At 42.0% G+C, this 11,287-nt stretch overlaps 1 protein-coding gene across 3 annotated transcripts in view; it reads right to left on the bottom strand.

The window, feature by feature from the left end:
- Positions 1 to 1,218: 1,218 nt before the first annotated feature.
- The window catches only part of LOC116698087 (uncharacterized protein C21orf62), a 29,606-nt gene continuing 19,537 nt past the window's right edge, over positions 1,219 to 11,287 (bottom strand). For 2 of the 3 annotated variants that reach the window (XM_032529859.1, XM_032529858.1), the window contains one exon: positions 1,219 to 9,199. In XM_032529859.1, coding sequence (XP_032385750.1) covers positions 8,366 to 9,136 — 771 coding nt within the window. In that variant the 5' untranslated portion in view covers positions 9,137 to 9,199 and the 3' untranslated portion in view covers positions 1,219 to 8,365. Of the gene's footprint in view, positions 9,200 to 9,903; positions 10,099 to 11,287 lie in introns of those variants that run through there. The other variant, XM_032529860.1, reaches the window with a different exon arrangement.

The raw sequence follows: 11,287 nt of genomic DNA, 5'->3' as shown, positions 1-11,287 counted from the left end.
ATTGGCCCATCTGAGCTTTCATTTTCTCAAAGGCAGAGCAGGATACCCAGAGCTTGGTGTACCCCTATCACAATCTCTAGCCACTGGGGGGCCATAGGCAGGCTGGGGGGGGCACATTCATGTTAAAAAACCATAAAGGGACATTTTCTTGCCACGGGACCTTTAAAGCAAAGGCTGAAGCACTTATAACACTCATTGATGAAACATTGATCAATCTGTTACAACAAATCTAGCAGCTTGAGAGTATCTAACTTATTTTTTGAAGTGCTATATAAATATGGTGTATTATTATTATTATATTGTTATTCTTACAGTTTCATGAATATACCAAAATAAGTATTTAAGGATAACTCTGGCAAGGACACTGCAGGGGAACAGGGCACCATTATTATCCCCAGTTCATTACAGACCTTAACCAATTTTGTTATTACAAGTGTTGTCAAATTCTATGTTTAAATATGCAAATTATGTATTATCTTATGTAAAATGCACTAATTTGCATAAACATACAGAGTAGAACTTTGCACATTGGACTAAGTCAGGTTCACATCTTGTTTCATTTTGGTGACTTTTGTTAAACCAAGCTTTTTCCACAGGGGATTTTTTTCTCACTCCACTAATCAGAATATACTCTCTGCAGCCATAAAAAAAATGCTATTCTGGACCTTAATTGTCCTCTAAATCGGACTATAAAATGTAAAATTTAAGGAATCCCTCTGTAAAAAACTGCAGAATATAGATATGAATAAAACTGGAATTTTTGGTGTATGAAGTGGAAGTGGAGATTTTGCATGAGAACAAACTCCTTTGGAGAAAATGGCCTTTAAAAATTGTGTATTATCCTTGAAATACGCAACCATAAAGAGACAAATTTGAGGTAAAGAAACACCTAAATGTAGAGTTAGGCTGTTTTCTCTCCACTAGTCTGAAAGGAGACACGTTATTGAAGAAACATAGTCTTAAATCCCAGCACATGAAAACCCAGCGTTGCTTCTGGGAGTGTCTTGCTTTAATTACAATCTGGGTCTAATTTGAAGAGATTTAGCCATCGTTCCTATGGTAACAATAACATAGTCCGCTCACCAAGTTGCCATTGCCGAGATCTGCGAATGCCATGACTGCTGAAGTTTTCTGATCTCACGCCCCTAATATGTTTGGCAAAGGTTGGTCTCCAATGTAAAAAGGTTGAGTAGGGATACGATTTTCACACCAGAAAACCAGTTTTTAAAAAGGTTTATTACGTCCGACTTTACAGAGGGAGAAAGTGTGCGAAACAAAAGCAACCATCCGCGTCGTCTTTTCATTTATACACAATTATAAGCCAAATTATATACAAATCAAACCTTCCAAGCAATTTCCAAATACACAATCTGACCCTTAAACAGTACATGATTCACCCATGGTTGTAAAATAATTTGAAGGCATTTCTGTTTTTTGTATTTCATTCATTTACATTCCCTGATGCAAACATTTAAGGTGCTGTATGGCAGATCACGAGAGAAGGAAGGAAAGGAAAGGCTCCGACTCAAGTGAGTGACGTCAAACCCAAAAAAACCCCAGTGATCTCATTTTCACCCATTTTGGGGTGGAATGTTCCAGACGTTGTGTGATGTGCTCCGACGGGAGTCTTACGGCCTGTTCTGAAACACCCCGTCTGAAAACCATTAAGAGGTGGCTTGTGGAGGTGTGTGTTCACCAGACAGGAGTGACTAAAGGCGGATTCGGTCAGAGCTCCAATGTTAAAGCTGTACTCACCGTCTGTTACTGCGCTGAGCCATGTGTGAATGTTGGTGTAATGTCTTGTATAAATTTTAATTTTAATCTGTTTATTAATCCCCAATGGGGAAATTACAATTTACACTCTGTGTCCACACTTGTTAGTAGTCACACACACAGTCCTGAACTACACACACACACACGTTCAGGATCTATACATGCACTAATGGAGAGATGTCAGAGTGAGTGGGCTGCAAGCTGAATCAGTGCCCCGAGTGGGTGGGGGGTGGGGCGGGTACGGTGCCTTGCTCCACAGCACCTGGCAGTGCCCAGGAGGTGAAGTGGCAGCTCTCCAGCCACCAATCCACACTCTCTACTTTTTGGTCCACACGGGGACTTGAACCAGTGACCCTCCGGTCCCCAGCCCAACTCCCTATGGACTGAGCTACTGCCACCCCTTGAGTACTTGACTAATTACAAGTATCTTCCCAGAAATTGACTTTTGGTAGAAGTTAAAGTCACCTATTAAAATGTTACTGCCTTAAAGTATCTGACATGTACTGCAAGTAGCAAAAGTCAACTTCTGATATTCAAGGAAGAAGAAAACTTTGGTTATGAACTTATGGGCTAAAGGTGTGTAACTATATCTTCATTACCAGAGCTTGCACCAGGTGCCTCCATGACGCTATCAGTTATTATGCTTTCTCCTCTTCTTCTTTAGTTTTGGCCTATGTTTTTTTTTTGGTTTTGCCGCTTGGCAACAAAAGGCATTACATCACCAAGTGGAATGGAGCGTGCAATCCAGGAGCAATGCTAGTTTCTAGTGCAACACATTTCTTCGGCTTTTTATTTTGTAGTAACGAGTAACTAAGATGCTTAGGGGAAATGTAGTGGAGTAAAAGTATACATTTTATTCAGGAAATGCAATGGAGTAAAAGTAACATTTTCCGTAAATATAAATAGTGAAGTTAAGTACGCATATGTGAAAATTGTACTTTAAGGAAGTACAGTAACAAAGTATTTGTTACAGTGCAACACTGCATTTTAGTACCGACTCTTTTATATGTACAGAGAGCAATTACTTTTTCTGAACCAGACTGCGCTCATAGCAGTTACACAGGAATTTAATTCAGCCTGTTGCATAATAAAATGTGTTTCCATTCAACAAAGAAAGAGCCACAGTTAGAAAAAGAGCATGGAGGTTTTTAAAAACTCCTAGGAGTTATAGTCACCCTCCTGTGTCCTTATCATATGTGAAGACACAGTAAGAAAGTGCATTCAGTGCCAGGATGCAGGGAAAAAATATACATCTAACTATAAAGAAAAGGAATTTTGTGTGGGTGTGTGTGCGTGTCCTTTGAATATCTCTACAACCGTGAACAGTGCTTCACACTTGGCAGTACTGCAATGCAACCCAAGGATCAAATCAAATCAATTTGGTGCAATTTGGACACATGACACATTGAATATTCACAAAAATAAACGTGTGTTTCTTTAAAATAATCACAATTGATAGCACAGAAAGCAGAAGGGGAGAAGATTTGTGACATCCCGGCATAAGGACTTCACAAAAACCCTTTAGAAACTTACAGGAGATGTGCAAAATGTGTTTTTCCTACAATCTAAAGTATCATTTATCTGATGCCTTGTGGTTTTAGTTTCGGTTTGTTAGGTCATTTATCAACCTTCTCACACTCCACAGAGTACACTTTAAAAAAAAAAAATCCACATTTTAATTAGCATGTGAACTTTATCTCATACTTAAAAGGGAGGCACTCAACATGGTGCAAAGTCCCAACACTAAAGCAGCTTCTTTTGGGTGGGGAGCAACTGAGCCGCAAGTCCTGCAAATGTGGGCTTTGCTTTCTTTCTATATAAAAAGGATTACGATGGATTAGAAGGAAAGTAATACAACACAAGCTTCCTTCACAACTTAGCACTTATACTGCAACACATTGCATCTGCAGTGCTGCAACTGTGATGGGGCCTAGCATCTAAATGAACTGGGATCATGAGTGACACATTCACTGGGATGTTGGCAAAAGGAAGATAAATCAAACACACCCACAACAACACACACACCACACACAACACACACACCACACCACACACACACACACACACACACACACACACACACACACACACGCTGAAGGATCTGCGGAACAGAAGTGTTGGCTCCAGACTGTGTTTGTGAGAGCAGCTTTAACACAGTCTTTCACAGGATATGAGCTGGAACCCCAAAGAGAGAGATAGAGAAGAGAGAGAGAAGAGAGAGAGAGAGCATGAAACCTTTTCGGAAAAGAAAGTTGGTACACGTTCAATCCCGCTTTTTCAAACTGCCTTCTAATTCCTCTCTCATTTGGTTGAAGTGACTGCAAAAACCATCTACAGAATAACACAGACCATTCAAGAAAATGTAGGGATATTCAGACTGGTTTCCTGAATTAGGGCCAACATGATTCTTTTTCACTCTCACAGAGCCCTGCCAACTTGGCTCTAAGTGGCTTAATAACTCCCCAGAGATCCCAAAAGTCCGTTGTTTTGATCTAACCAGAGTGAGATGTGTTGGCTGGTGAGAGATGGATCCTAACCCTGGGACTGTTGTTTATTGGCCGTCCATTTAAAACCTGTTTCAGAACAACTTGTTTTATTAGACCATCTGCACTCAATAAGACCAGCTGGAAAAACTGCAGCAGATGAGCCTACTGCGCCGCTCCATCAGCTCACACCACAGCAGACTAACACAGTCCTTGTCTTACGATTTTTTTTTGTTTTCTTACACATTCTTCTTTGTTTTTAGCACGGGCAGATGTCCTTACCTCGATAACAGACCACTTTTACTATCACTCAACAAAGTAGCGTAACACTCAAAACTCCCTCCCAGACACAAGAGTATCATCCAGCTCTGGTGCGGACTCCGACCCCACACTGGATTATTTGGATTGGTTCCAGCAAGTGTTCACTGCTCTCAGCTGCCACAGTACATCTTGTTTTTTTTTAGGATGCTATATTAATCCCCAATGCAGGAATTTGTCCTTTTGCTTTCTGCTTTCCCCACAGCACTGTTCAGCAGGTGACCTACACAAGACCTGTCACATGCTGCAGTCGGGAAGCAGACCACATAACCCAGACATCTTAGGCTATGTTCACACTAGGTGTCTTTCTTGACAAGAAACAGTGGATAAGCGTGCATTAGTAGTAAAAAAAACACATGGTTTACTCCACAGGATTATAATGTAAAACGGACGAAGGTGGCTTAAAAAAAGTAAAAACGGAGTGTAAACATAGCCTAAAAAAATCCTTTGAGATTCGGCCTGGTTTTAACCTAAATGGGTAATTAATTAATCCAGCCCATTAATCCAAGGCCAAATTTACAGAAGACATGACAAGATTCTGCTGCTATTGAGGATGGATGTTTTACTGGACGGGGCTGTACAGAAGGAAGAATCAGTCTTAGCTCGAGCATGACGTAGGACTTCATCAAGTTATGCATGTCAGACATATTTAATTCTGCACGCTGTCGTCATTCAAACAGGAGTTTCCTACAAAGATAAATGATCATGTTGTAATGTGAAACGTTGCATGTTACACTATGAATTATCACGAAGAACTAACTTTGGGTTCAACATTGGGGAGGCGAGGGTTGAGGAAAAAAAACTTGAAAAAACGTCAAAAGGCAACAAATGTTGGAGAAATCGAATAAATATTTACGGAAGAAGCGCAAATACTTGAAAAACGTCACAAAAACTATGAAAAGAATTGGCAATAAAAACTGGAAAAAGGCGACAAAAACATCAGAATTCTTTTTCATCAGAATTCCCCCCAAAAATAAAAAAATAAACTTTTGTAAAAGGAACAAAAATTTGTATGCAAGTTTGTATGTAATGACCTTAAAATATTTTGTAAGAACGTTAGAATATAATCTTCTTATAATGTGAAAATCGTCTCGGTATTAGAAAACTTTTCACATTATAACATGATACTATATGTTTTGCTTTATAATATATGGCAGCAATACGCTTCCGTACGATATAACCAACTAGGGTCCCTGTTAATTAAATCCCTGTCACTTTGTAAGACCCTGAGACCCACTGGGGTACCTCTGCTGGTCCCTAAGTTAGCAGAGTTTGTCCCGGTCTTTAGCTGGGGACAGGATTCCCGTCATCCACACGTAGGTTCAAAGTCTCGGAGGGATGAACATCATGGTCCCTCATTTACAGACTCAAACCATTCCGTGAGTCCTTGTCTATGGATGCGTCCACATTTGTCATGTTCCTCCACTCATTTACTTATTTTGCCGTCATCTGTCTTCATGTAAAACTCAACTGCAGCCGTTCAGACTGGCCAAAGTCTAGTCGCCTCCTCCCTACCGTCCATGCTATTCTGCTGCCCCGATATACTGCATCTGACACCACCTGGATGGGAGCGGTTGATAAAGAGCTAACACCCACTTGGCAGCTGGAACACCTCCCGCCTGTAGCTTGTCTCAGATATTGTTGTAGCAGATGGTGTGTCAGACCACAGTCTTTCTGGACCGTTGTGGCTACTGTTAGACCCGTGTGCCATCTGATCATGCCAGGATGGTGTCGGTGACAGGTATGAATGGAAACAGCTTTTTAAGCAGAACCAACATTTTCAGGGCCAGCTAGGGATGAAACATCACGAGTCGCCTGCCTGTGTGGCTTCCAGCGTGAAGTTAAATATGGTGCAAATGTGAGAGCGCGTAGATGCGATGTGAGCACTTGTAGAATATGATTTGAGAGCTTGTAAAAAAAAATCTGTACTCGTAGATGTGATGTGAGCACTTGTAGAATATGATTTGAGAGCTTGTAGAAAAACAGCAGGACAGCGGGGTTTCTACAGTACAGATTTTTTTCTACATGCGCTCAAATCATATTTTACAAGTGCTCACATCGCATTTACGCGCTCTCTTCCATTTGCACCATATTTACCTTCATATTCCAGCTACGTGGTGTTTAAAATGGACACAGAGTATTCTTTACGAGTAGGCCGATATCTGCAGACAAGTGATTTTGGGAGTCGCTAAGAACATATATTAGACTTATGTGTAAAAAGTATTCACTCTCATCATCCTGACTACTGAGCCGTGTTAACAGCTTGCTTTCACTCTATTTGTATAAGCTCCTTTTATATTGAGTTATGACATAATTTACTAATGCTTTATGGATCATTTAAAAGTCATGCTATTTAATTAGTAGAAGTTTTGGGATGCCAGGTTGGGGTGTGTGATATGTAATATTAGAGCGTGAACGATGTCTCCAGGACTTTAGAGAGATCGTTAGCATTGTGCTACAGTGCACATCAGTCGCTATGGTTTCAGTGTTTCCCCTGCATACAGAAGTGCAATGCTAGCCCTGAGCTAACAACGGCAATAGTGCTCCCACTAGCTAACTCATATCAGCTGATTACACCCGGAGAGGGAGGGGTGATGCGCTAACAGCATTATATTCTATATCTTTACAGAGCAAATATCAGCTCGCTGACATATTAATGTTCTGAATGTTGAGAAAAGAACCCTTAACTTGGCTTTACAGTGTTGCATTTGTAGGGCTATCCATATTTTTTTAACATGTAAATTAGTTTGGCTGTAATGTTCAGTAACTTGCAAGATAGTCTTCAAAACCAACATGAAAAATAGTGATATGATATTTTTGCCATATTGCCCACCTCTACCAGCTTGTAGATACCAATAAGATGCCAATAAGCATGTATTATTTAATTAGCAACTGCATTATTAACAAAGAGAAGGGATAAACACCAGGTATTTCACAAACTGGCAACCCCAAAACTTACTCTTATTCGTGGATTTTACCTACTTTACTAGGGATGTCACTTTTGGATTCAAAATTGGAAGCGTGGGGAAAACGGAATATTGAAATGGTCATTACCTGTTGGAATAAAAATTGTACAGTCTAGAAACACAACTGCACTCACAGCCCGATGATCGACATCATCTTCACGTCTGTGTTTCACGCAGCCCATTCGCACAGAATAACTTTTTACACACATTTATATAGTTACTATCAGTTACAGCTTCTAACCCCTTTAAAGGGAAGCCTTTATCAATTAAATAATTGGATGTCTTAAGTGGTACCAACATTTGTAATCAGAACCTGTACAGCATTAAAACACTCTCCTGTATATAACTATAACACACTGTATACCCATGGTTTAGAAGTCTGTGGAAATTAGCAGTGTCAAAGCATTGCTTCTAACTGGAGCAGATCATTTGTGATGTAAGAATCGGGGTTGTTACAGCTTCCTGGTTAGCAAATCAACATTCCCTATGTTATGGGACGATACCCAAACTATGCTGTGTTAAGACTTGAAATTGTAGCTGGTGTAAATATTCCCAAACCTTGTGTCCGTCTGCGTTATGAACGCAGACATTTCGAGGCCAAAAAAAGCAGTAGCAAGAGTTCTGAAGTCAATCGTCTCCTTTAAGTAAAAGCATCAGTGTGAGAGACATGTCAGCATCTCTGTTCAAAGCCACCTTTGGGCCAGACTGACGGTACAGCAGCCGGTCATGCATCAGGTTATTATAATCCACATCTGCCACTTTTCCTCTGCATCATTTGTCACTTTTCCTGCAAACCGGACCATGTCCGTGAATGGACGCTTGTTGTTAGTAGACAAAAGTTAAAAGCAGATTGTGCGGAGGCTCTGCAGCCTGCTCACTGGGATCCGTAGGGTGATCAGAAGCGGCGGAGGGTGGCAGAGCCAGAGAAAGGGGCAAGGCCAGGTGGGGGAACTGCTGGGAGAGAGTGTGAGCAGCTGGTCCCACCACACTGTATGCCTTCAGGGCAGAGAGGCCATTGAGAACTGCTACATCCAGGAAGGTCACATGGAAGAAAGAGGAGAAGTCAAAGGAGAGGGCCTCAAGTTCCACTGCAACCCCTGCTGCTGGGGAGATTGTCATTTCCTGGTTGGGGTAGGGAGCGTCTGGTACTGCGCTGTGGATCTTGAGGGTCTTCAGACCTAGCAGAGCCAGGTACTCACTGTCCATTGGCTCTATTCCACAAAAAGACACCTGCAAATGGCCAACGGTGCTCCTGTTCAGAAGCTCCTTCAGGACCCAGAGCTCCTTTACCCACACAGTGAGTGGTCCAGGCTCTCTGAGCCCGGCAGGGAGCAGAGCGGAGCGCAAAACAGTGTGACAGCTGCACAGCGAGTTGGCCAGAGCCTCGTCGCAGTCCCGGATGGGTGTGGTGCAGCTGCAGTTCCGCAGGTTGTTGCCCGGGGCGTCGCTGTCGAACAGCAGCGTGGTGATGACCGGCAGTGAAGTTTCAGATGAGGTCGCGGAGCTTGTTGTCTGGGTGACGGGGGCCAGAAAGAACAGCAACCACAGTGACCATGGCAACGAGACAGAGGAGACAGTGTTTGGAGACATCTCCATATAGAGCAAACAGACTACATCTTCACCAAGTGGAGAGAGCGGACTGTGGAGAGATCGGCCAAGCTGTGAACAGATAGAGTAAAGTTAGACAGCAGGAACAGCAGCACAGACAGTACTGAGGACTTAGATTGTGACACTAAAGGTCTTTTCACACATTGAGCGATTGACTAAGAATTCATTTTCAATTAGAACTTGTTTTGGTGGAACATGTGTACGTCCAAAGTCGTTTTTGTCGTGCAACAGAAAACTCTGATTGGACAGATAGTCTAGCTAGCTGTCTGGATTTACCCTGCAGAGATCTGAGGACCAGGTAACCATAGTCCTCAGATTGGACAGATAGTCTAGCTAGCTGTCTGGATTTACCCTGCAGAGATCTGAGGACCAGGTAACCATAGTCCTCAGATTGGACAGATAGTCTAGCTAGCTGTCTGGATTTACCCTGCAGAGATCAGAGGACCAGGTAGATTAGAGGTTAGAACGCCAACCCAAAGTACAATCCCGTAAAAGGAACATTGAATATGTAGACTAGAATTAAGGATAGAACAATCAAGTAATTTCATTCAGTTGTACCAGCAGGGATGCAGCAGTGCACAGAAGCGCCGTGGTTACCACGCATTGAGCACTTGGCGTTTACTTGCAGAGCCATTGTCTGCCTATTCACATGAGGACCGCAGTGAGACAATGCGGATCCAAGCCTCACCGTCTGAAAAGACCCTAACTCTCTCCGATCATACACCAGAGCTGAGCAGTATCCCAGATTTACTCACCCCTCTATGACTCACTCCAGTCCACTTTCCTGAAAGCACATGACACACAAAGAACTCTCTTTGTCGCTCTGTGCCCTACAGTAACCTGCTTCTGCTTTGCATCTGTATTTTTACAACATGTGGAGGCCAGCTTAAAACCAACAGCCAAATGAATTCAGCTCTATATTTACAGGCAAGCCCTCTCTCTCTCTCGCTCTCTCTCTCTCTCTCTCTCACACACACACACATAATTGAGCTACTTATTTCTTGTTCTCCAGTTTTACAGGGGAGAGGTCCTTTCAGGCCCCAGGCTACTGCGGAGGGCGTACGACAGCCTATAAAAAGTTCCTACGCCGTGCTGGGCTGTGGTGAAATAGGCAATGGCACATTTAGTGTTCAGGAATACTGAAACACTGGCTTCTTTATTTTACCATTCATGGACAGTGGAAAAGTGCCCTGAATAAGCAGTCTTGACTTCCAAAATCAACTTTTCCCCCCACACTTTTTGAAACAGAGGAGGACTTTCCAGTGGAGGTTGGACTTGATTGTTGAAAAATTGGTCTGATCCATTTAAAATACATGCAATTGCAATTTGCACCAAAAACACAACTTTTACATTGTAGGTCATTGTATTTGCACTGGCTTCTTGACACATTGTGTTGTAATAGTTTGTTTTACAGAAGCCAACAGTGGCAAACACCCTGCACCTTAAGAGAACACACACATAGACCACACCCAAGTAAAGTAAGAAAACAACTTCATTAAGTGCAAATACAACACAACCAAATACATAAACGCGCTGGAAATATAGAAATTATGCAAAAAGAAAAGCAGACGACCCCCCCAAAAAAAGAAGCAATGCAAAAATAAATGCAGAAAACCTCCCAAAGCAGATGCAAGCAAAAAAAACCCCGCTGCATCCAGATTACACAACAGTAGTTCCCCAGGCCTCTAGGGGGAGCACTAAGTGCCTTTTTATAAGAGTCGGGTGTGACTGCAGCCTGGAGACCTCCCATTTCATGCCTCCCGTTCATAGACTGTATATTAAATTAATATTATTATTATACAGTCTATGCTCCCGTCTCATGCCCTCCCGGCTGGTGCCATCCCCGATCTTTCACTTTTCAAAATAAAAGCTTGTGTCAGATCTGGTCCCCTATGTCTTTGTACTTTGGTGTTTTGGATGTTTTTGAACTAAATAGTAAGGCCATCATAATAATGAATACTATAACTTTTTCAGCAGATGTCTTACTTACAAATAACCAGGCTTCAAGACCGAATTGCTCCACAATATGAATACAGATTGATTATCACTTGTTTTGTTTTATAATCGTAATATTACCCTGAGGAGGTCTACACTTCAGTGATGCGCCTTTTGAAACCCTCTCATGTAATATGGCTTAAA

Source organism: Etheostoma spectabile, chromosome 11 (genome assembly GCF_008692095.1).
Source record: "Etheostoma spectabile isolate EspeVRDwgs_2016 chromosome 11, UIUC_Espe_1.0, whole genome shotgun sequence".
In the NCBI taxonomy this organism is placed as follows: Eukaryota; Metazoa; Chordata; class Actinopteri; order Perciformes; family Percidae; genus Etheostoma; species Etheostoma spectabile.
The sequence above is the reverse complement of the archived record's forward strand: the minus strand, read 5'-3'. Positions and strand labels throughout refer to the sequence as shown.